Source organism: Eleginops maclovinus, chromosome 12 (genome assembly GCF_036324505.1).
Source record: "Eleginops maclovinus isolate JMC-PN-2008 ecotype Puerto Natales chromosome 12, JC_Emac_rtc_rv5, whole genome shotgun sequence".
Taxonomy (NCBI): domain Eukaryota; kingdom Metazoa; phylum Chordata; class Actinopteri; order Perciformes; family Eleginopidae; genus Eleginops; species Eleginops maclovinus.
Window position 1 is genome coordinate 17,048,261 of NC_086360.1, and position 26,304 is coordinate 17,074,564.

The following is a 26,304-nucleotide window of genomic DNA, read 5'->3' on the forward strand; positions in this document are numbered from 1 at the left end:
ACGATTATCCTCAACCCTTGATCGATAAGATGTTGTTACAAAAGAATTAAACAAAATAAGCGAAAGTTCAGGGTGAACTCATTAGAAACGGAGGCGATAAAGTCAGCTGATTTCAAACCTGTGTGGCCGGAAAGTCTTGGTGGAAATAGAAAGTAAAGTTGCAAGCTGTGATCGACCAGGCAACGTCCTTTCAAAGCAAAAATGTCGCGGAAACATTGTACTGGTGACCCCACCTCAACACGCCGTATTCATCTACCAAACACGAACATCAAGTCATCATTACTTTATTTGTCAATCAAAACCTCTCAAGTTACGTAATCACTGTAACCTGCTTTCGCTCTAAATGAAACTAAGTCATTTTGTTTTGAAAATCTTTGCCGGAAATATCTATTGTCTGCTTGACTTTGACTTATGGATCTATAATAAGCTTTAACTTCTTGAATCAGTGGTTGCCAGGAGAGGATTGGGAAGCATCTGTACAAACTATTAATAAATACATTTATATAAAGGCATAACATTATAATAATTAATAAATAGATTCACGGGAAGTAAAAATTGTAATAAGTAATAACAGTCCCCGTGTACATTTTCGTCTAGTGGTCGCAATGTGGAATTACACCATTGTCTGTTATACACGGTTTAAAAAAAAAATGTTTTAACCAGAAGTTTTATTATATTATCGTATATAGCATTTAACGTTTTTTAACGTATTTTTTTATTTTATAACATTATCGTGCTTTTAATCTGAAAGGTATAGCAGGAAACAATTCCTTCGTTCCCTAACGTCTCTACGGTAACCAGGCAACGAAATGCATCTCAGGAGCTAACTAAACTATAGAGATTGGGGTTTTTTAAGATCCGCTAAAAACCAAATGAAAAGTGTACGCTTTCGACACGAATGAGGCGGTTGTATAAGAGCTCGTTATGTGTTTTCTGTTTAGTACATTGCGAATGGGAAACGTTCTCTGAAGTTGTGTAAAAAGATAAATTAATCTTCAACAAGTAAGAGGTTAGTCAACATGTCAGGTGCTGAGGATAAGGAAGAGTTCACAGAGAGTTTAGAATTGAGAAGACAAGAAACAAATGCTGAGATCAAGAGGCAGTCTCAGGTCTACACTGCAACAAGAGACACATTGTTCCCCAAAACGATTAACCATAATGGAACTCATGCATTGGTAAGCATACCATCCAAAAGGTGAACTATATTTCTATTGTATATGTATCCCTCTGCACTTTCAGTCTAGAATATAACAATTACCTCTGCTCCTCATTCAGTCCCTAGAATGGGTATTTGGGATGAATCCTGCTTTGCCTGCCTTCAGTCTGCAAGACCACGGCCAGCTGGTGGTCTTCTATGCTGGAGCTCATGTTGGGGTCCTCTACAATCACACCTCCAACTCCCAGCACATTCTTCAGGTACAAAATAATCAACAATTCAGAACTTAAAGGAGTATGTAATGAAAATGAGATGAGACAGCGTCCTTTAGATTAAGGCAGTGGTTTAAGTAATCTAGGTAAATATCAGCAATATAATGCCACAATCTAGATTTACTCCAGTGCATTTAAGAGTCTACTGAATTGCATTGGAGTATTTTGTAGAGAAGATTATTGTCTTATTTGAACCTAAATAAAATTATTGACAGCTTGTTTACTTTACAAATTAATATTATTGCAAATGCTCTCACTATTTACCAATATGAATCCATAATGAAATCATATTAATTAGTTTCTACACTACATCAGTAAAATCCTGCTTTCACATTTATGTATGAACAACACAAATCTTATGATATAATGTAAAATACTTTTAATTTGAGTATTCACCTTATAAATACTACATTATTCTACTTAAGTAGCATTTTTAATGTATGACTCTATTTGTAACAGATTTGGTAGTGGGGTTTTTATACTTCCTAAGGATCTGAATACAATTCAAATGGCTACAGAAATCTTTTTATAAATGGCATGCAGGTTTCAGTGTTGATTCAAATAACCTCCTACTGTATATACTCAATTATTTCAGGGTCACTGCAATCCCATCTCAAGTATGTGTGTGAGTGAAGACAGACGCTGGATTGCAACAGCAGACCGAGGTCCAAAAAGCACAGCGATCATATGGGACTCCTACTCTGGGTAGTTTTTTATTCTAAATGTATTACGGCGTTTCATGTATTCACATTTGCTCTTGATGTAACCACATTATTGATAAATGTTTCAGCATCCCTGTACATACATTGTTTGAATGCCACCCTGAGAGTGGTGTCATTGCAATGGCCTTTTCAAGAGACACAAAGCATTTGGTAACCCTTGGGGCTGAGGAGGTTCAAGTGAGTATTACAGCAGTTTTAAAAAAAACAAAAATAAAATCAAGTTTCACAGTGCTGTTTAATATAGATTGAAAGATACTCAATCCATTACAAATATAAAGACACATACTAATATCTATTGTTATACAAAGTATCACCTTCAGGTTTTCATTCAAGATGTAAGGATAAGACAGGACTGTAGACCTTCTTGAATTAAGTTCCATAGTATGACACCACTAATACCACCATCTAGTCACAATCTATTAACCATTTAACTTGTTTATTTTTTACAGTGTGTGTATATTTGGGATTGGACAAATGAAAAGGACATTACAAACATGAAGCCTTTGTGGTTTACTGAACTCGATCCCAAACATGGTTTCCAAGTAGGTAACTTCTTTTTAACAGTTTATTGTCCCCTTATCTTAGAGCTATTACATTCAGATCACATGTTTAAATGTTGGATTGTTTTTTTAGGATTACATCATTTTTAATCCAAATGATAGCACTCAGTTGCTCAGCAGCAGTGGAAGCCAGGTGTTGTTTTACAGCAAGGTAAGTCTTGCTCTTGCTTGTTCTTTTTTTTATTTAAACAGTCAATATAGTTTATGTTTATTGCAATAATCATCTGGTCTTTTTCAGACCCCTGGAGCTCTGCAATACGTTGCCCTGAAGCCTGAAAAGGTGATTTTATTAGAGGCTGCCACCAAATGATCAGAGATGTTTCTGTCTTTAATGGCAAATCATTTTTTGATCAATATATTGCAATATACAACATTGCAGTCTGATGATGCAGCTCTCCCTGGAGTTTATACTTCTGTTTTAACTCAGTCTTCTTCTGACACTTCTCAGACAACCTACATGGGTGGCGGGTCACTGAGCCAGTCTGTGTTTCACTGGAGAAAGCCTCAAATAATAACAGCGACTGCATCAGGCTGCCTTGTAGTGTGGGATTTGGTGGAAGACTTAGCTGGAAACCAAAGCCTCCCCACAGTCAAGCTGATTCCCATCCAGCGCCACCCGATCACTGCTCTCACTGTAACTGATAGGTAGCCAGAAAGAAATATTCAGAATGATTTAGACTGTGTCATGTGGTTTTCATATTTGTCTTTAATGTCTCTTTGTTTGTATGTCTTGTGATATCACAGCTTTATCGTGACGGGTGACAGTCAAGGCCACATCAACTTTTACGATGAAAGATTCCTGCGTCTGACTTCGTACACTAATTTCAACCTGGATGCTATTGTTTCCATTTCCTTTTCCAAAGAGTGTACAGAGGGATACCTGGAAGAATGCACTGTGGAGGCAAAACCTTTGATCATCAGGTAAAAGAAACACAATCTTTTATGTCTTCAGTCTAGATGTTATGTGTATCTTAATCCATTCTAGCCTCTTTTTTTCTGCAGGAACTTTGTTTTGTCCACAATCAGTTCCACAGTGGTTCATGTAAATACACAGAATGGCACCCCTGACATCCTGCTACACGAGGAATGTGGTCCTGTTCATGCAGTGGCCTGCCACCCCCAACAGCCAACCGTGGCCATGGGCAACCAAAAGGGTGTTTTAAAAGTGTGGGACTATAACACCAAAGTGATCATCTGCAGCAGGTTCTTTGAGACAGAGAAGCAGATTCAGTGTGTCACTTTTGACCCTAAAGGTTAGCCAACATGCTTACTGACTATCTTTGTAACAAACACTTGTTGCACATTACCAGCCAGTAGCTGCATGAATTTCTCATTGTGTTGTGCTACCAACCTTGTTTGGCGGCAGTGGCTCAGTCAGACTCAGCCTGGGAACCGAATGGTCGCCGGTTCACGTCCCGATCAGGCCAAAGAGTATACGGAGTGTGAGATTGTAGCTGGAGAGGTGCCAGTTCACCTCCTGGACTGAGTGGTCCTTGAGCAAGGCACTGAACCCCTACGGCTCTGGGTGCAAGCTATTTGGCTGCCCCTTCAATCTGAACCCTTACCCATCCTGCATGTGTTTGTGTTTTGTGCATGATTATCCTGCTCAGGTATATCAAGCCTGTGTGTGTCATGTGTGTAAACACAACAGAGTGAAAAAAGTAATTTCCCCATTGGGGATTAATAGAGTATGTCTTCTTCTTCTTCTTCTTCTTCTTCTTCTTCTTCTTCTTCTTTCTCATCTCTGAACAGGGTTTTACCTGGCAGTTGGCTTTGGCAGTGGAGCCGTTCACATATTGAATTCCAGCACTTTACAAAGTGATCCAGAGGAGTGTTTCCATTACAGTAAAGACAGCATCCATCACATCACTTTCTCCTCAGACTCCAAGTATCTTGCTACTGCGGTAAGCAAGTGCTTGTACAAGTCCAAAAGCTGTGATTACGAAAAACAATAGGTTTAAGGCTTTCATACTGTATACTGCAATACTATATTTTCATCCTTTTTTCCCCTATGATTTCACATTTCACATGTTTTACTTCAATGTTCTCTCTTAGGATGATGGAAAAGCAGTGACGGTGTTTCGCTTGCAGACAAGTGAAGATTCTGTGCCTCGTTGGGGATATTTGGGCAGATACTACTCCCACTACAAGCCCATTAAAGACCTTCTTTTTGGAGTTCACCTGGACAGTACTCAACCCAGACTGCTCTCTCTGGGAATGGACCGCAGACTGGTTAGTCCTTTTTGTCAAAGTTATATCACTATGGACTAGTCAAGTGTTAGGTATTTAATACTACACACATCTTTGTGAATAATAGGTGGAGTATGACCTGGAAAAAAGTGACGTAAATAAACTTCTCATCCTAAGCTCGGAGCGCATTGAGCAAAGCGATGTGCCAACAGGCATGACTTGGTATCCACCCCTCACTGCAGAGCAGTTTCTACTTGTTTCCTCAGACCAATACAAGATTAAGCTTTTCAACAGCACCACCAAGATGTGCAGGTCCGTGAGATATAGAAATCGGAATTATTTGTATTTCTCCAACTGTCTCTACAAATTCTTTATATTGTGTTGTATGTTATATACATTGTATCATTTTTCACTAAAATAGAAAGACTCTTCTTGGCCCAACATATGGCTCACCAATTAAAAAAACAGTGGTCCTTCCCATGTCCAAAGACCATGCAACAAACTCATATTACATGGCATACATCACAGAGGACAAGGTCAGTGCTGGAATCTGTTTCTAGTATTTCTAGTAAGTTAATGCTTATTTTATTTTGTTTGTGGTATGTTATCAAATAACCTGGTTTCTAAAATCAAAAAGAAGGTTTGTGAGTCAGATGTGTAATGTATTTCTCTTAAGTGTTTGTCTTTAATTAACAATTACAAGCCTCTTCAGAAACTTTGTTGATCTTGCTCGAGTTAATACAACCAATTGGATAATATTTGTAAAGGGTTTGTGATGTCACAACAAGACACACTTGTTTTTTTGTTTGATTACATGTTCACCTTGCAGTCGCCAGTAGCTCAAGTGGTACAGTTAAAAAAGCATTTGTGTAAGGCTTTTTCTCTTTTAACTTCTCATTAATTATTTACTCTGTTGCTTCTTGTCATAGTATTTGGTTTAGAGTGAGAGGCCAATTAGATGTCAGAACATTTGTAGATGAAAGTGGGTTTTCTTAATGCAAGAAAATACTGTTATTCACAGTATAGATAATGCCACTAAAAGTTAGTGATTTTTTCAGGTGGGTCTCCAAATTTTGCCTCTGGACGGGAATCCCTTCAAGTCCAGTGCTGTGATCTGCCACCCGACAGGGGTGTCTACTTTTGCCTGCTCCTACGATGGCCAGTTTGTTTTCACTGCAGGAGGATCTGACTGCACTATCCTGTCCTGGGAGATAAGCTTAAAGTAAAGTAAAATAGAACCAACCAGATAATAGGAGGAAATGCATTGGTGTAGTGTGGCCAAGTTTTCTGTTGTTAATCTCCTCTCTTATTGTGTCTGCAGTGCGTTAGAGGGGGCAGCTACCTTGGGAGGAAAGGACATGTTGCCCTTTTATGCTCTTTTAGAGGGAGGCAGAGACGGCAAGTTCTACAGGGTCAGTTGAGTGCCTTGTTAGTTAAAATTGTTTTAAGTGATCAACAGCCACAGATGTGTCTTTCATTAACTTAAAAGAAGCATGTACTATGTTTGCTAATCCGTAGTGTCATCAAAGTTAAAATGCATAATTTGCATGTTGATTTTTTCTTAGCTTGAAGATTTTTGTTTCTTGGCTAGTTTTGGGTTCAACATTTGTAAGTATCCTTATGGTTAACACTCATCTTTAATTATATTATGTATAGCTCTGTTACATGTGTTAGATTGTGAAAAAGACGGGTTCTGCTTGCACATGCATTTTTTGCAATCTTATAATATTTTCTTGCATTTTCCTGTTAACCATTTGTAAGAGTTTAACTCTTTATCAGTATGTCAGCATGATCTTCATTGTCACAGAAATGTACAACATGAGATAATTGGAAAAGGTGGGTGGGTGACTATTTTGGACAGTGGATTCTTTTGTGGCACAATCTAAAACACTCATGTAACATTTAACACAAGTTGTATTTTATATAGGGCAGCATTGCCCATATTCACACATTCTGTGTATTATATTTTTAGATTATATAATGCCACACTATCAAAATAGTAGCTTATACTTGCATTTGTGGAACCATTTTCCATAGATTCTCAGTTTTATTAGATTGTTCTGTCTTTAGGAGATGGAGGACCTTTTCTATTACTGCCAAATCCGTCATCAAGGCAATGACTCAATGAAGAAATGGCAGTTGTCAACCAAAATCCCCCTGTCAGAGGTTCCCTCTCTAATGAGAGCTTTGGCCTACTTCCCAACTGAGCAAGAGGTACAATGTGTATAAATAAAGCAACAGTTTTCACTGGCACATGTGATTCTATCCGACAGTATAAATTCATTACAAGAAATATGATTTACAAATAACTCAAACATGTGGTGACAAATTACTCTTTTATTTCTTACCAGATAGAAAATATGCATAACGAGGTCAAGTTCAGCAAGTATGCAGAAACAGGAAATTATGTGACTGACATTGACCTGGAGGAGGTTATTAAGCTGTACGTCAACCACCGGCCAGCATTGGGCATCTCTAACCGTGAGCTTGCTCAAGCTTTTCATATCCTTGGAAACCATGATAATACAGGACAGCCTGTTCTGCAGAGACAGGAACTGCTTCAACTCCTACAAGCTCAAGGTATGCTGCAGACTTTTCAATCAGATTGCTGCCACATTGCTCTTGTTCCAGTTTTTACATGCCATTTTATTATCATATATTATCTTTGACAGGAGAACACATGACAGAGGAAGAGATGGCAGAGTGTTTCACTACACTTTTAGGCCTCAATAAAGACAAAGAAAAAGGAGAAGAAAAAGGACTAGAAGCAAGAGAAAGACAACATTCTGGGCATGACAATAATAAATCCACGAGTATGTAAATGCAAAACCTTACTAATCCTTACAAGCAAGCAATACCCAAAAAATCAAAAATAGCTGAAAAACATCATCACTTTTTGACGTGTGTGTCCAGGTGGAGATTCAGAATATCTTCTGGAGTGTGCGATCCCAGATGAGATATCCATGGAGACATTTACGGCTCACATCATGTGCATCCCGTCCTCAGCAGAGAAGAGTGGCGGGTCTTACCCTCCAGAGTGATGAAAGCAAGAAACGGTTCGCTCGTCTCAAATAAGTTGTGTTGATGACGAGCCTCAGAGTCTCTGCAACTCTTTTTAAATGTATTTCAATGACATGCTCTTACAAGGATACTGTAATATGTATGTATTGTAATTTAAAATGTGATAAATAAATATAAATGTGAAATTAGAGCGTCATATACAGCTTTGTGAAATATCAATTATAACATTTATTTTGTAAAATGTATGAATTGAGCTGTATCTTCCTTTTAGGATTATGTATTTGAGGTACATCTTGCTACTGATATTTCAGGTGTTGCTTCAGTAAAGGACAAACATACTTCTCCAAAGCAGTACGTTGGGATGTTTTAACAAATCATCAACTCTATGCAGCCACTGCAATAGTTACACCTACAGCTTCTCACTCACTCACTCACTCACTCACTCACTCACTCACTCACTCACTCACTCACTCACTCACTCACTCACTCACTCACTCACTCACTCACTCACTCACTCACACATCACTCACTCACACACACACACACACACACACACACACACACACACACACACACACACACACACACACACACACATAAAATATGTATTTTAAAAATGTACGAACTATTATGGTATACTTTGAGTCCTTACTACAGTTGAATGTTGACTTAAACTTGAATATACCTATTGAATGTAACGGCCGGCCTTATTAGTCCACTTCGATATAAGTGTCGTTTTTAAATTACGCATAAATCGTTATGAATGCAATACAGTTCACTGACTGCCCCTCATAAAGCACTATAGATGTGGTCTTTATAGAAAGTGTTGCCGTGGAGTCACTGACTTGACATTGATCCATTGCTGTATTCATTCAGGACATTTGGTCATTTGAAGGCTAGATTATTCTGACACATGTCCAGTTGTCTTCATTCTGTGCAACCTGTCGCTTGAGGTTTATTTTGAGTTGTGCGGCGGGTGGGGCTGTGAGTCGGACCAATCAGAATCGTTTCAGCACAGGAACTTCCTGCTCCGACAGAGGAGCTGAAAGCTGTGTTTTTTTTGCCAGCTGGCCGCTGCGACTCGCACCTACGTCAAATATCTAAGACAACAACAAGTTAACTTAGGCAATTCATAGTAAACAGCGAGCTTTAAAAGTGAAACAACGGAGTATTAGGACTTCACAGCATGACGCACAAAAACTTTAACGTGGAGTCAGGCTAAAACGCGTCTCCCAGCGCCGCCTGCCAAGCCTCATGAAAAAGAGAGTTTTATTGTCCTAGCTTGCTGGCTAACGTTAGCTATTTGTCCGGCGAGTAACCGACATAGAGGGATGTCTTTACGGTACAAATACCGGCGCCACCCGACGAGCATAAAGCAGGACCATGATGACGACTCGGATGCGGAGGAGCCTCCACCGGGTCTGCGGATCAGGACGGACGGGCTGGACAACCAGGTCATCCACAGCGGACACTTCATGGTGTCATCGCCGCACATCGAACACCCTCCGAAGAAGGGCTACGACTTCGACACTGTCAACAAACAGACCTGTCAAACGTATCATTTTGGGAAGGCGAGCATGTCCCACCTCTCCATAGATGCTTCACTGACCAAACTCTTTGAGTGCATGACTCTAGCGTACAGGTATGTTATTGCAATAATAACACATCTCATGCCCTCGTATTCACATCTAGTTATCTCTGCAATCCTGTGCACATCAGAAAAGTCAGGGAAGGGATGGGATACACTTGGCTGCAATTGCTATCACGAGTCTCCTCTTAATGTCACTTCCTGCTTGACCACTCAAGGTGGTGAAAGAAATATTCTGACTCTTTACTTATATATAATATATATTAGTACCAATACCACAAGCTAGGTATACCACTAGTAACACTTTTCCATCACAAGCAGTGCTGCACTCAATTCCGCGTTTATAAGTCGTCAGGTAAAATGCATTCAATTCATGTTTTCTTCGGGCCTTAAGCAGTTATTTAAATAAAACCATTTGCAAAACCCTTTTTTATTATAGTACTTGGGTACCATCCTTGTTACTTTCCAGCACGTATTTCATGTGGTACTCCTTTGTTGGGACATTATGAGCAATGATGACAGGGCCTGATAAACTGAGATCACATTATCGTTGCTTTTAAAAAGACTTAGGGAGGTGGAACAATTTAAAAAAGCAACCAGGAACAAACTTTAATTGTTGGTGCTGTTCTTCCAAAGATGCCATGAGATCTTCGGCATGTCTTGCAGAATCAACCAGAGGATATGGAAGTGTCCAATCTCAGCCAAATCTGAAATAAGGGCTTCTCTCATGGCAGAAAGAATAATGCTTTGTTTAGATAGGTTTGAAACAATGGCAGCAGGCACTGTTCAAGACGTTTAACATTTAAGGTGATTGTTTGTAAATGTGGTTAATGTGAGGTACCTCCGTGGTCTGTGTATCTTAACCATCTTACCATGATTCTGTGTTTACTGTAGTGTTACTCTACTGGGCGGCTGCTCAGGGGATTCCCTCTGACTTTGCAAATGGCACTAACTTGGATTCAACTATTTATAGACTAAGAAAGCACTAGGCTACTACCAGTTAATGTTCTCGTGTTGTTTTAAACTCGAGCGATGAGTCTGTACGTACATGAAGAGCCTTGCCTCACAACAAGAACATCAGGGGATCTACAAAATACAGCTTCTTCTTTGTTCAAATTGTACTCCCTGCTTATAGGAAAAGCTTTTCAAACAGTATTCATTAAAAAAGTAAGCTCATAAATGACAACAGGGAAAGGCTGGACAAGAAGAGGAAGGATGGAAAGACGGGAACTGTGAGCTCACCCTTTTGGATTGTGGTAAACATTTCCCTATCTAAGCAGATTTGAAATGAGAAAAACATTTGCTATACTCATTCTCCATTGTCCCCTTTAATAAAACCTAAACTTAAGTGATGTTATTTGAAAATAGTTTTAAAATGTCGTCGCACATAACTGTTATGATCGATTAGTAATAATACACTCAGCATTATTTATGCAACAAAGTTTAAATCCAATATGTTGCACTCAGCTCTTTTTTTATAGTCTGTTTGATTTGAAAAATATCTTTATCAGACAGCTTTGGTTATTTAATGCCACTCTGCTGTAATAAAGAGTTTCACATACTGCAACCATAACAGTGATGCATCCCCGGGATGAGGCCTTGTATTCATTTAATGGTACTCGTGTGAGTCTCTGCTTTGTTGATTCCGTGTTTCCATATCAAACTTGTAGCTATAAATCTTACTTGAGCGTGACCTTCGCAGAGGCTTCTTTGTTGTGCTTGCTTTATCTCTCGAGGTCTTTTCTTTGCACCTTGCTAGTGTCAGCACCTTTTTTATTTTAAGTTATGTGTACACCATAGTCTGTGGACACTGAGATCGTTAGGGTAGAATTTAGCGTTTTTCTGTTCCTGTAGAAAGAGAAAAAACTACAATGGGGTCATTTGTAAATGAGTGGCATTGTTCAAGAGCTTAGTGTATTGGTATGAGAAGCATACTTCAGGTTAGTCCGTCATCAGACATGTAACTCCTGTTACTAAGCCGTGCTATCTTACCTTTTACTGAGTGATGGATGCTGGAGCAGTGTTACTGCGAGCTAGCCTCACTCTTTTTCTTATTAATGGGTAGAGGAATTGACGAGTCTCAGGTTTCAAAGTGATTTTTGAAAGCCTCTGAGAGAAACAAAACATTTCCTCCTGCTGCTTCATGTTGTCATCCCTAATAAAGTAGAGCATATAAGATTACTGATAAAACTGTTCTCTCAGATATTCTCAGTTAAGGTGTTTTTGTGGGATAAATAACAGAGGGTATTTTGAATATGTCTCTTAATCTGTTGAAAATGTTTTGTATCCTCTACAAGCAAGAAGTACAATGCTACTGCTGAGCAACGTGATCTTTGAAAGTTTTCATTATTATTGAGTTATTAATAAACACGTGCAAGTTAGCCACCAGTTTTGTATCATATAAAGACTTGTGTCATGCCCTTGTCTTTTCAGTGGGAAGTTGGTATCTCCCAAATGGAAAAACTTCAAAGGTCTAAAACTGCTTTGGAGAGACAAGATCCGCCTCAACAACGCTATATGGAGAGCCTGGTACATGCAGTGTAAGAGTTCAACTTTCATTTGTCTTCCATAGAGTGTGCACACCTCATTGTTAGTTTGTAGTTTAAGATGATGTGTATTTGACATTTCTTTTATCAAGCTCGGGCATGCCAGAAGTAGTCAGTATCAACTCTTTACTTTTCCTCTTGGTTCATATGTGTTTGGTTTATAACAAACTAACATAACTCACAATAGTATCTATTAAATGATTAACTGGGTTTTGTTTTTCATGATTTTAAGATAATATTTGCCACCCTGGTTGTAACTTGCTGCAGTATTATTGTTTGTTTACTTGCCAATAGTGGATTAGTAACAGTGACTGTTAGTTATTCTCATTCATGTCTCAACTCAAACTGGGTCAAGCTTATAATTAGCTGTAAGTTGAGCAAGGAATGTTCATTTGTCTATTTTAAACAATGTTAGCAATACGATAATCATGGGCAAAATACTTGAGATTCACGATATTATCCTGACAATCATAAAATAATTAACAAAATGCTAAAATAAAATAAAATAAAAATCTCAAAACATAGTGTAATTAGTTAACCATACATGTTGTTAAGAAACATATTTTCATTTTACACAAAGGACACTTCTTTTCAAGTGTTTTTTTAAGTGAAAAACAATCAAAACATCTAAAATAATGCAATCATAAAACATAATAAGCATAACTGTATAAATTAATGTCAACACTGTTTGAGTCTGTTGTCTTTCACAAGATGATTTGTGTATTTATTAATTAGTAAATCAAGCTCTTCTTTTGACTTCTCCACCATGAAAGGATATTTGCAACTCGCATGAAATCCTGTGGTCTCATCCCTAATTGTTAGTGTTAATTACCGGTATAAATAAAAAACACTTGGGTGACATGGAGGTTGTTTTTCTACCCACAGATGTGGAGAAAAGGGAGAATCCTGTTTGTCACTTTGCAACTCCCCTGGACGGAAACATGGACTTGGACGTCCATCGTCCTGCAGAGGTAATGACAGAAACATGTGGCTGTTATGTTGTGGGCAACAACCATTAGAACTTTGTTGTGTTGTTTCTTGTCAAAAAATCCTCCCACTCGTTTTTTTTTTTTCTTTTCCCTCTCATACACCTACAGTATATTTATGTTTCTCTTGTAACTTCCTTTTTTGTTGTTGTGTGTTTTTAATGCATGTTCATTTATTCCCCATCTCCCTCTTTTTGTTAAGGGCATTGCCACAGAGGGGAAATGCTGGAAAAGGAGAATTGAAATTGTCATAAGAGAATACCACAAGTGGAGAACATACTTTAAAAAAAGGGTGATCTATTTTTCAATTTCATATAAATGCTCTGTAATAGTTCAGAGAGATAATGGGTATTTTGTACCTTTTATGTTTTATTACTCATACACATAAATATGTATCTCTTTTATAGTTACAAAAGCACAAGGATGATGACCTGTCAAGCTTACTTAAGGTATCTAAAACTGCATCATGCCCAACCCATCAAAGTGCTGTTAGCTCCAACATGAATTAACCCATGCTAACCCAGTCCCCCTCATATTATTACGTACCTTTCAATGGATTAACCTGGCTTTATAAAGTCCTATTGTCTAGTTTCACTTAAGTTCCTCTTGCAGTCAAACTTATTGTAAATATTTTGTATATATATATGCATTTATAAATGTATTTTTTAAGACAAGTGCATGACGTGTGGAGACAAAGTGTTGTTTATAGTTTACTGTATCCCATGCTTGCTGTACTCAACACTGCATGCCCGTGTGTCATTAACTGGCTTGCTGGTTGCATTTTGAACACCCAAAGGGACCCGAGGAGCAGTTTTCGCTGTTTGGGGAAGTCTCTCCAGACATGCTCCGTGTCTCATTTTATCAGGATGAAGAGACTGCTGTTCGCCGTTTGCCTCGTAGGCATAATGAAACGCCGCCCCCCATGGAGATGGACCCCCTCTTTGACATGGATGTTCTGATGTCTGAGTTTTCAGACACGTTGTTCTCTACATTGGCATCGCACCAGCACATAGCATGGCCTAATCCAAGGGAGATCGGTGAGAAAAGCATTGTATCTTATGTGTTAGAGACATCAAAAATAGATTCTCTACTCTCTCAGTAGTTTAAAGAAGTATTGACACACTGTGTTCCCAAACATCCAAACATCAGTTCCCAAGTATAATTTAACCACCCATATGCTCACTGCTTCCCAAACACATTCATTTTTGTTAAAACCTGACTATTTGAAACACTACCACATACACAGTGTCACACCGGCATGCTTCTTGTCTGTGCAAGTCTAATGTGTTTTAGAAATGAAGGTTTTAGAAACAGCACTGTATTTAGCAGGTAGTGAGCATAAGACTGGATATATTTTATTGAATGTGTTGTTTGAGAGTTTACAAATGTATGTTTTGATACAGTATTCCTGCTGTTAAAACGGCCCTGACTTTATTAAGTCTTTACTAAGATTTCTGATTCAAGGTAACACAGTGTAAGTAAGTGATGTACAAATGATCCTTTTGTAGGTAAACTATTGTTTTATTAATTGATAATTTACTTTGTCTTCCCCCTCCTCTCCCTACCTCTGCCTCTTTACCTTCTACAGCTCATGCTGGGAATGCAGACATGATCCAGCCTGGGCTCATCCCTTTACAACCCAACCTAGACTTCATGGACTCCTTTGATCCACTGCAAGGTAGGAGTGCGCTGCAGTAGTGCTGAACACACACTAATAGTGCACACTTTACGGGAATCAACGCACATGTTCTAGTAGCTCTGAAAAAGCAGTTTGCTTAGCCTAACACACAAAGTAGTGTGGTTTTACTAACCTCTAGCTAACATAGAGACTCTTGTTCCAGACTTATTTCACAGCCTCCGTCCGCCCGTCTTCCCCTCTGTTTCACCCACTGTACCATCTGTCACCCCTCTACCCAGCAGCAGCTCTCAGTCACAGGTAAACACAAATCAAGCCACATCCCCTAACACACACCACCAGCAGGAGATTTGTCCGTGGACTGTGTTCTTTTTTCTCAATTTTGTTTGTATTTTTGGTCAATTTATGAGGACATTTGTCACATCTTCTACCATGTCTTAAAGTAGTTACACACAAAACAAAACTATGTAACATAATAATATCACTAAAATGTATTCACGTAGTACTTTTCATACATGACTTATTCCTCTGCTTAACATTAAACTTATTTTCCTTTCTAGAATCCAACACATTTAAAATTGATTTTGCTTTTAGTTCATGCCGTCATCCTCTCTGAAGTTCTCCCAGTACTTACTTAATGAAGTTGTATTTACTGTGCGATCAAAAATGCAGTTTTACCATCGATCCTTGTCTGAATTAAAGGTACACGAAAACAACGAAAACTGTGTCTTAGAGTTGTACAGAAGTCATTACGTGTCAGTGTAGTTAGGGGCATGTTCATGGACACAATCTTAAAAACAAATAATAATAATTAAAGAGTCCTTCAATTCACATAAGAACAGTGGAGGGAAAATAGTGGCCACTATTTATTTGCTCCAGTTCAAACATTGGCATAAAAGTGGTATATGCATTTTGCATCTGCCTGAACTGTCCATAGAAAGTAATAGAAATTGAACAAAAATGCAGCTTGTTTGACACAGTTATGTTCTCTTTACCTTTCCCTGTTTATTGATTCTGTATTTTGGATGGGAAGTTCCTTTACCCCTCAACACTTTGAAATGCTTGGATAAGATGGAGACGGTATAGAGAGTTGCTTCATTCGTGGTGTAGACACAGGGTCAGAGTGTGTAATTAGACAACCCTTTTATTGTCATAATTTTAACCAGCAGAAAAATAAAATGTACATTGTTTATGAATTTACACAGAATTTATCTGTGTGTTTGTTCCTTTTCCCTTTGTCATCCCTTATCAGACCCAGTTAATGCCCTCCATGCTTACAAGCAACCACATATCCCCTCCTGAACCTCTGCCCATCCCCTCTCCCATGGCCAGTCGAACCAGTCGAACAGGAGGTGCTGGGGCTGGTGGTGGTGGTGGTGGTGGTGATTCTGCCTATGCAAGAAACTACATGCCTCTATTTCCTGGGCAGGTGGCGCCTGGTGATCAAAGAGTGGTTGCCTCAGTTTCTGAGCCTTTAAGCCATGATCCAATATTGCAGTGCCTTTCAGGTCAGGACTTGACCTCAGCATCAGCTCCTATGGTTCCCTCACCATTGGAAAACACCTCAGCATTGGATGAGACGCACACCGCCCCCTCTGCAGTCACACCCAGCGATGCGTCCTCCACCTTCAGCCAGGCCTCAGAGTATAGCTCCATATCTGCACCACCTCCCCCTTCCCAACTGCAGCCCTTGGCTCCATTACTGGCCCCTCCTGTCCAGCACCCTCAGACTTTTGTACTGCCTCGCCCCTTTCAGTCCTCCAGTGCCAACAAAAATCGCCCTGTGCAAAGGATTGCTCCTGCTAACACCCTCCCCACCTCCCACCTCATCCTCACAGGTCTGTTGTTTCTGACATCAAAATCAAGACATTGCTTCTGCATTTGGACAAATGTTGCATTAGACCTTGTTGATCTGCTAGTGGAGCTGTGTCACTTTAACTTAAATTACACAAGATAGCACTCAAGCCTTTCTTATTCAGTATTCAGATTCACAATGTTGTAGTCCCTGTAGCTTATACCTCTGATAATGCCTTTTTGTAAGCACAGAAGTGTCTGCTACTAGATTTCCTCTATATTTATTTGTGCTTTAAAAAAGCACAAATAAATAACATGTTATTTTTTATACGTTTTTTTCAGTAAAAATTGAAAAAACATTATTCAAGATACGAGAGCCATACTAAATACTTACAAGAGCTAATATAATAAATAACTACAACAATTGGTTGCAGTGCATAGTCAACGTACAATGAAACTTGCAGGGACTGATGTTAACCACATATGTCCTGCATAGACAGAAAATCCCCTGTGGAAGAAAGGAAGTGGCAGTATGTCAAAAATGATAACTCATGAATGGATCTTCACGTATGATTGCAAATTAAACTCATCCTGCAGGTCCTCACTGTCAATGTTCATCCTCTTAGCCCCTTTCCCAGGTCATGCCAACGCTGTTATTGTTACACCAACATCTCTGAAAGCAGACGTCCATAATACTGGAGTAGTCATCACTCCTTCTCAGCTTGGAGGGGTATGTTTTCAGCTCTTACGCCTCTTTGGGTCTTTATTTTTTTAATTAACCTTCATATATACAGGAAAGTCGACTTGAGGTCTGATTGTCAAGAGATTTTAGTTGCAAATAGAAGATAAAAAACTGCAACGTTTACATTTTATTGTCATTTTCCTGTCATGTCTGTAATGCATGAAAGTAAAATACAAAACTTATAAATGATAGGTGAGATCACGTTTTATTTCAGTGCTTTTCTGTCCTCTCTTTTTATTTCCTGCCTATTTGTTCTTTTTTCATGTATCTCAGGCTCCTGGATTTCACGTTGTGTCTCATAAGTCTCCACAACTGATTGTGCCCAAAGAAAAGCCTTCCAACCGCAAAAATCAAAAAGCGTCCTCTAGTGTTGGTGAGACTTCACTGCTCCACAAAGCACATCTTAACTGTTAACCAACAACTCGTTACAAGTTGGTTTGTTTTTGTTCTTTCCAGGACATAGTCAGCCGGGATCAGATCAGGGATCACCGTGTGGGTTAGATCAAGTACCTAGTCCCCAGTCGCTGATCAGCAGCAGCACTACAACCCTGGTAAAGATTGAACAAAAGCAGGTTTGTGTCTGAGCCTTTGTTTCTTAACATCAACTGGTTTATTTGCATTAATGCTCAATTATTGTGTATGATCCCAATGCTGAAAATGTAATAAGACTGAATTAAATCCCTCAGCAAATGTATTACCCTGTTTGAACATAAGTAGCACTTGACTACTTCCTCTGTAATCTATGGTACAATCTCAGTAAACTTTTGTGTGGTATTGTCACTGCTGTTGTGTAACAGAGCCGACGGACAACACATATATCTGCTGAGCAAAAGAGACGATCAAATATAAACATTGGCTTTAAAACACTCTGCAACCTGGTCCCTACCTTAAAGTCACAATCCAATGTAAGTGTTTACACATGTGTCTTATTATAACCCCGCAACAGATTCAGGTCTAAAGCTGCAGCGATTAGTTGACTCATCTGTTAATTGTTTGGAATTAAATGATCTATCTAAGGATAAATCATTACAATCATTTTTAATAAAAACATCTTTAGTTTGATAATATTAAACTGAATATCTTTTCTTTTTATATATCAAAACTTTTAATCAAGAAAATATTGGTTAATGGATAATGAAACTCATTGTTAGTTGCAGCCCTATTCAGTATACCACTATTTTTGTTCATGTTCGTGCACAATATTTGCTTTATATAGTTCATACACTGTTACTTTGCAATCTACCTTTTAACCACATTCATTATCATTGTGCATTTAGATCAGCAATGCAATCACGTTGCAAAAGACTGTGGATCACATTGGAAAGCTCCAACAGGAGAGGCAGCAGATGCAGGAGGAGGTCAGAAGACTGCGAGAGGAGATCGAGGAGCTCAACGCCTCCATTAAGTATTTCAAATCATTCAATATGCTTCACCTCTCGTCTGATATACAAAAGTGGAACTGACACCTAACACATTACCCCGCAAATGTTTCTTCTTAACCACAGCTTGTGTCAGGAGCAGCTGCCTGCGACAGGGGTGCCCGTCAGGAGGAACCGCTTCGACCACATGCAGGAGAGGTTCAATGATTATGTGAAGAACCGCACTCTGCAGAACTGGAAGTTCTGGATTGTATCCTTAAACAAAGCGGCTGATACATTTTGCTGCTTATTAATAACAGAAGATAATCTAAGCATTTGGCGTTTGCAGACTCCTTTTTCACACTGATAGTTGAAAGAACTAAATAGAAGGTAAATGTAAATGAAACATTTTAAAATCTCCCCTTTGGCTGTGGAGGAGAAGCAATCTACTTTAGGTCCAGGTTATATAAACAGGTCTCTTCAACTTTATGCAGTAGCCTTAATACTGTTCTGTGAGAGGCAAGAAGAACAATTCTGCTGAACAATTTTCTAAGTCTGATCTAAATAGTTTACTGTCCTGTGTTTATGACTGATGAACAGGTGGAAAACGTGTGCTAGGATGATCTTTATTCGTTTTTTTGTTTCATCTGTGAAGAAGGTGGAAAAAGTTAGACCAAACATTTTTTCAGTGATCACAACAAACTCTTTTTTCCAAAGTTTGTTATTGTTGTACTCATTCAGGCCACAAGAGGCTGAGGTTTGCCACTACACCATGTTCAAGAAAACTCAAATCATTCATATTTACTAAATGGTTTTAATTTCACAACACAACAGTAATGATGCATGTAAGGTCACCTTACTAACCCACAATACATGGGTGAGTAGAGACATTTAAACTGGAGAAAACTTGAATGATTTTAGATTAGCTTTTGTTGTGTTCACACAGGGGAAAACATTTATTAAGATTAAACTTGGAAAAGTGGATCATGAGATTTATTTTGCCACTTGTCTCTTAGGGCTTATATACCTAGGTGTTTTAAATCGTGAATACAAATAACCAATAATTGAATTGTTTTTGTCAAATGCAGAAGCCATGTATTTGCTATTGGGTGCAGTAATTATCTCTGACAGAGTTCATGTTTTAGCCCTATTATAAAGGCCTTAAATATAAACTTCACAGTCTTGCGCTTTTACAGTTGGTCAGGCAGAACTGCTTTTGTCTCACTCTGTAGCATAATAGATCCTTGACCATCATCCATTTATAGTTTAGCATCATTATCAAGCCTCTGTTTGAGTCGTTCAATGAGATGGTGTCAACTGCAAGCAGAGCAGAGCTGTGTCACACCACGTTGCAGTGGCTCGATCGTCACTGCTCCCTTCCTGTGCTCAGACCCAGTAAGTAAATGACTACATCTGATGGCGATTCAGCAAAAACAGTCACACAGAGATTTTAAACATCACCAGCTAAAAAAAAACACAGTTTTCTCTCATATACTCCCGATAGTCTCCAGGTTATCATGTTATCACAAAACAGGAGATGTCCGTGTCAGACCCATTCTTACTTACTGGAAACACTATGTTCAGATTAAGAAGGTGGTGGTGCATTGATAGCTACATGACATGGAACACACCACAGTCACATGACAGATCTTAAATTGGTCATTAACAACACCGTCTCTTGCTATTTTATCAAATTTGTCTTGAGTTTTGCCCATAGAGAAAAACATTTCCTATTATCGCTCCAGTTTGTGTAAATGACCACTTTTCTTCACCTTTCAAATGTGTTTCTTCCGGTATTGTTCGAGCCAATACGCTGAGATCTGTTCACACATTCTCAATTGAACATTACACAGAAAAAACGTTTGATGACTTGCAAATGTCTGAATGATTGAGACATTTGCATTCTCACATACTACATCTGGACATCTGGTTTTTGGGGTGACATGTATCAAGATGCATTTGGTTGCAGCTAAAAGGATCAATAATCGGATCATTTGCAGTCCAGAGGGGTCTTTGTTCTAACTTCGAAGTGTTAGTGATCATGACTGTGTGCATTGCAACTTTTTAAGGTTTAAAACCAGCTATCTGTCACTGTCTCATTTTTTTCATGTAGTCAGCAATCAGCCATGACGTGTCAGAAAATGTAACAGTATATCAAATTCAAATCACTCCATCACTCTTTCTAAATATTTTCCTCCCACTTTGTTTTTGCTGACTCAGTGTGACTTTAACAATGACACTTGTATCTGATAATGGTGACGTCTAAGATTTCTATCAGTAAAGCATCTTGTTTGAGGCTCTGCCTGCACTGCTATAGGAAACGGTAATGAACCAAAAGTACACTCAGATAAAGCAAACCTCCGTCGAGGGAAAATGCCCTAACTCAGATGGTAACAGTGAATAATTAATGTTCTGACTCTAAAATGTATTAGGTTGGTTCTTGGCCCAAGCTACACCCCTCATCAAATTACTGAAAATACCGCCAATAGTTTTTTCTACAATCAGGTTTTGAAACACACAGAAAAATGTAATTGAAAACTATTGGGAGAGATAATCATAAAAGCTATTACCCATGGTTTTACTCCATGACTGGTCGGACTGCCCCTCAAATGTAATCATTCAGATCTTGTTGGTTATTAGACAGGCTTTAAATTTCCCCTGAGTCACTGTACATGACAAACAGTACTCTTCTTATTAATCCTGGGGAAAAAAATGCAAATATGAAATTCAGCAGTCATAAAAAAGTCCTGTTATATGACACATTCGTCCTCTGTATACAAAATAAACAGCTGATATACAACTTTATTGCACATTAGCATTTTCCCAAGTAGCTGTTATTAACAATAGACCAAGCATCGCCTCCAACCAACTAACTAAAAAAATGTAAGGCATAGTTGAAGTAATGGACTCCAAAATTGGTTTTAACATTTTTGAATCAAGTCGATCCACACAGATACATTTATAACTTGTAAAGAAAATGTTGTGTTTTACAGTCCAGTTTTGTTTGCTAAAATGTAGTTTTCTTGTATTTTTGTTATAGTGGTGCTGAGTACTCTTCGCAAGCTGAGCACAAACACCTCCATCCTAAGTGATCCATCCCTGCTGCCTGAAGAAGCCATCAAGGCTGTTTCACACACCGACGTGTAGCCTCGCTCTCAGAGGTGAGGCAGCCAAAAAAAACACCCGAGACTTTGAACAGCAAACATCAAAATGACATATCACTAGTTCACCTTACAGGAGCTGAGCAAGGACACCAAGCCTTCCGCAGATCCTCCACTTCCCTGAGAAATAAACTAAATGAAAAATGCAAGCTAAGTCGGACCTACTTTCAATCTGTATGTACGACAGTCCTGTATTTGTTGTCTTGTACCTTGATTATGGGAATAAGGCACACAGCGAGCCATATCTTTTACATTAGATTACAATAATAACAATAGTGGAAAAGATGACTTTCATCATGTTGTATTTTAAAGACAACAAATACGTCTACCTTTGCCCATATCAGGTGAAGATCTTTTTTTTTTCTTTTATCGAAAGGTGGTACTTTTCGTTTGCTTTGTGAACAACAATATATATGAATAATGACTTGCATGATGTAAAAGCACCACATTTTGTTGAAAAGGGAATTATTGAGTGATTGTTCATCTTTTGTTCTCTAGCAGATGTTTAAGTGTATAGATAAGTGGGCAAGAAAATCCCTTGTGCTTAATGTGTAAGGACCCTATTTCCTCATGGTTATTTATCTAAGTGACTAATGAGGATGCAATCTTTTGATATTGGTCATGCAGGTAGAGCGCTGTAATGTTACTTCCCGGAAATCAATGTCTGTCAGTGTACTTCTACTTGAAGTGCTTTTTTGCCACGGACATGCTCTTTAAATATTATTGTTTTAAGTGTCTGACAGAATTATGGAAAGGACCCTTCAGTGACTAAAAAAGTCTCCTGCTGAAATCTTGTCACATCCACATAGTCAAAAACAGCAGCAATGACATGAAAAATCTGTAAGACAACAAGCTACACTTTGTTTACTCCAACAAAACAAACTCTGACAACACCAGCACTCTAAGCAGCATCACGTGAGTGTTGAATACATTTATTTATCTCTCCTTGCATAATGTGGTGAGACTTGATAATAATAATAACTTTCTGAACAAGCCAAAAACAAGTATTTAATTACCGTATTTTCCGGACTATAAGGCGCACTTAAAAGCCTTACATTTTCTCAAAAAACAACAGTGCGTCTTATAATCCAGTGCGCTTTATATATGGATTACGGTAATTCTGGTTGTGCTTACTGACCTCGAAGTGATTTTGTGTGGTACACAGCGCTCACGGCGCTCTGTCAAAATGTTTTAGTACGACTTTGGTAAACTACAAAGCCGCACCGCTTGCAGCATTACGGCTACCGTAGTCAGGAGCGTCGCGGAGTTGCACCAAATGGCACCGGTCAAGAGACACGCTTACGACGCGGACTTCAAACTCGAGGCTATCAGTCACGCAGTAGAACATGGGAATAGAGCAACTGGGAGAGAATTCAACATTAATGAATCAATGATACGTATTTTACGTGTTATAACTGAACTTATTACTGACTTATCTGACTGTTTTGTTTCTGTTATATAATATGTATCCGTTTTACGGCATGTAGAAAAGGAGTGTGTAGGAGAGCGACATGCGGGGTGGGCGTGTGTGTGCGGAAGAAGTAGTTTTGGGAAAGTGAAGTTGTTGCCAGGTTGGCTGCGTTGTCGGGTGTTCGAAGACAATAAAAAAGGATTACTCCAGCTCCGCTGTTTCCCCCTCCTCTTTCCTCAGAGAGTGTCACATACCCAGCTGCTCTTCACTACGGTATAGAGCATAACAACGCTGGAGGTAACAACATTTCGCTTAATGCGCCTTATAGTCCGGTGCGCCTTATATATGAAAACATTTCAAAAATAGACCATTCATTGACAGTGCGCCTTATAATCCAGTGCGCCCTATAGTCCGGAAAATACGGTATGTTTATTTAGTATATCACAGCACCTGAAAACAGTAAAATCAATTAACAGTGGAACCTAAACAACTAATTATTACTAATAGGCAGCATGAGGCGAAACAAAGGCCAGTTGAGACAGTCTTCAGCTCTATATGTGTAAACTAAATTCTTGAATTGTAAACTTGATGGAAAACCAATGTCAAGCAGATAAATTGGGTGTGTGTAAATAGTCCAATATGATAACATTGCAGCCTGTCTCACGCCTCTCTCTCGCGCTCTCCCCAAATGACCAATTCCAAAAGATGTTAACCCACAGTCACTAAGGCTAAACTAGAATAGTGTCCAAGTAGAAAAATACCAATGTGGAGCTTTCATAAGGACAAGGAAGCAGAGTGCTTTATCTACTTTTCTGTCCATCATTTACTCAGGTGAATGCCTTGTAGCCAGTAAACAGAAGTGGTTTTCCACCCATGCTGAACATTTTTCTTCATATGCTGCTTGCTCTGCCCATTTCCAGTGAATGTACAAGAAAGCAGTCATCTTAAATACAGTGTGAATGTTACATACCTGGGTTTCAACTGGGCAGGTCATAGCATCATGGAGCAATATTACTTACAGCCCTCATAGGGAACATAACCGAAATGGCAGTAGATTATACATCACATATTTCACATGTACAGTGTTACAAGATCTTAGCTGAATGCAAAGTAGTTGGTGGGGGTCTTTGCTGGTCACTCAGGGCTGCGCTGGTCAGCATAATTATTTTCAAATTAGCTAAACAAATCTTTCTCAGCAGGAAAGCATGTCGTAGGGAAGTTACATTTGCCTATTTTTTTTTTACATGATTTAAATACTTTACCTGTTGATGTACAGGCTGCTCAATATAAGTAAGATAGGGATAGCAGTCATCACTGATGTCAATTAAAACCTTCCCAGTGAAGCCAATCAATAGGCCTATGTCCAATACCCAACACTGCAGCTTGTCATTTGTGTGGTCATTTTATTGTTTTGTTATTTTTTCTCTTCCCCTCTGATTGCAAATACCACATTGAAGGTTTTGTACCTGATGATAACAATCATTGCAAACTTAATCTGTTCACAATGTAGTGTTATATTTTTATTGTTTTAAGAAATGTTCTGTGTGTTGCATCTGTTTGTTTGTTTTTTTGTGGCTTCTTGCAAAGTTCCCGAATTTCTTCAACAAACAAGTTTAAAGATGCCTTGATTGATTCAAAATCACAATAAAAGCAAACATTTTGGAAAATATTGACTTACTTTATTTTCAATGAAGTTGTCACATTGTTTTGAATAAATATCATATCATAAATATCATATTTTCAGCATTTAAAAAATCAATAAAATATAAACATTTACACTAGACAGTCAATTTTGCTTTGCTAAGCTGCTGGTCCAGAAGCTCTAGCAGACATTTGACTCCCTGATAGGCATCCCTGTTCTGCCCAAAGCAGGGCAGGCTGCAATTCCGATGGGTTAAGGTCTTAGTCATCAGCTGCTCCATGTGCTGTGTGTTCTCGCTGATGATATCCAGGTCCTCAGACAGTTCTGGGGTCAGCGCGGATATGTTCCTCATGTAGCAGCGAAAAGAGGGGAGTTGGTGAGCTAGGGGTTTCTCCAGCCCCACTGGCCAGGTGCAGTTCAGAGAGTGGCTGGGTTTTGTAGAAAGCAATGGAACCTGCAGGAGACACACTTGGTCAGTATATGTCCATATCAGCAAGTTATAGCAATACACTGTATAAAATGCCAATACCCAGCATAAGTTGGACTGTCCAGTGATGCTTGTATCTGACCACTTTCAATCAGATGTATTACATACATGCATGACCACATTCTTTTTGACCCTGCATGTGAAATGTCATAGTTGTGTGATGCAGATTTGTAGCAAAAATACTGATTGTTTGGTATTAAAGTTATTTTTATGGATTTATGGAAGTAGCCTACTGGATGCTGTTAAAGAATTATAAAACATACAGGATTAGATTAGATTCAAATCTCCAAAATATCTTAAGTTATCAAATAAATGTAGTGCCGTAAAAAGTACAGTATTTACCTCTGATTAAAAATATAAAGTAGCAGAAAAAAAGGGATGCATGCTCTCCATATGCATCTCCATAAAGGCAGTTGTAATGAATAAAATAGTCTAGATTTCATTACACTTACGAGGTCTTGCAGAATGTCCTGTATCTTATACTGCATCGACTCGATGGTTCTGGTCAAGGTTTTTGTTTCTGGCCTGCAGGCTGCATATGCAATAACCAGGCACAGGAAGACAAAAACAGCTACTGGGACATGAAAGATCACACAGTTAAGTTGAGTTTTAAAAACATACATACAAATAAACAGAGAATGGGAGATCTTCTGTCACTAGGGTACTACGTTTCAAGAGTTTTGCCATTTTGTCTGCAGAAGATAAAGTTGTAGGATTGCCATGTTTCACAAAAAACACAGAATGATTTCAAGATGCTTACCTGGGCGACAATCCATGACAACAGGAGGCTTTAGTCAGTAGCAGGCTGATGAGAGACTTTCTGTGATACGTCTTACTATTGATGATCCCTTTTATTGGGCTCTTTAGATAATGATCAACTTTTTTACATTTCCCACTAAGTGTTTTCTGTATGCTGACACCAAATAAGTCACACAATCTCAGGATTTATTTTAATTTTGTGTATGGGGATTCTCTCTCAGGAATCTCTGCACCTACACATCCCGTAACAAACAATGATAACATCTTTTACTC

General features: G+C 38.7%; 2 protein-coding genes across 3 annotated transcripts; both read left to right on the forward strand.

Moving 5' to 3' along the window:
• Positions 1 to 833: 833 nt before the first annotated feature.
• On the forward strand, positions 834 to 8,078 carry cfap251 (cilia and flagella associated protein 251). Its single transcript, XM_063897853.1, has 20 exons — positions 834 to 1,175; positions 1,276 to 1,416; positions 2,024 to 2,133; positions 2,219 to 2,327; positions 2,600 to 2,692; positions 2,784 to 2,861; positions 2,949 to 2,990; positions 3,159 to 3,355; positions 3,455 to 3,631; positions 3,713 to 3,963; positions 4,463 to 4,614; positions 4,766 to 4,942; positions 5,028 to 5,212; positions 5,322 to 5,436; positions 5,959 to 6,122; positions 6,222 to 6,312; positions 6,971 to 7,114; positions 7,252 to 7,480; positions 7,573 to 7,713; positions 7,814 to 8,078. Exons 1-20 carry the CDS (start codon positions 1,020 to 1,022, stop codon positions 7,939 to 7,941), a joined length of 2,880 nt encoding a protein of 959 aa, XP_063753923.1. The 5' UTR covers positions 834 to 1,019; the 3' UTR covers positions 7,942 to 8,078.
• Positions 8,079 to 8,976: 898 nt separating this feature from the next.
• Positions 8,977 to 24,810, forward strand: mlxip (MLX interacting protein). 2 transcript variants are annotated; one of them, XM_063897742.1, is made up of 18 exons: positions 8,977 to 9,563; positions 11,943 to 12,049; positions 12,941 to 13,026; positions 13,244 to 13,333; positions 13,449 to 13,490; positions 13,838 to 14,078; positions 14,630 to 14,719; positions 14,883 to 14,977; positions 15,930 to 16,515; positions 17,098 to 17,201; positions 17,487 to 17,586; positions 17,670 to 17,785; positions 18,011 to 18,118; positions 18,491 to 18,618; positions 18,719 to 18,842; positions 19,837 to 19,966; positions 21,612 to 21,732; positions 21,809 to 24,810. In XM_063897742.1, the coding sequence occupies exons 1-17, from the start codon at positions 9,253 to 9,255 to the stop codon at positions 21,716 to 21,718; spliced, it is 2,565 nt and encodes an 854-aa protein (XP_063753812.1). In that variant the 5' UTR covers positions 8,977 to 9,252; the 3' UTR covers positions 21,719 to 21,732; positions 21,809 to 24,810. The 2 variants fall into 2 exon arrangements, with proteins under 2 accessions (XP_063753812.1, XP_063753811.1); XM_063897741.1 differs by having other exon boundaries at positions 21,612 to 24,810.
• Positions 24,811 to 26,304: the final 1,494 nt, after the last annotated feature.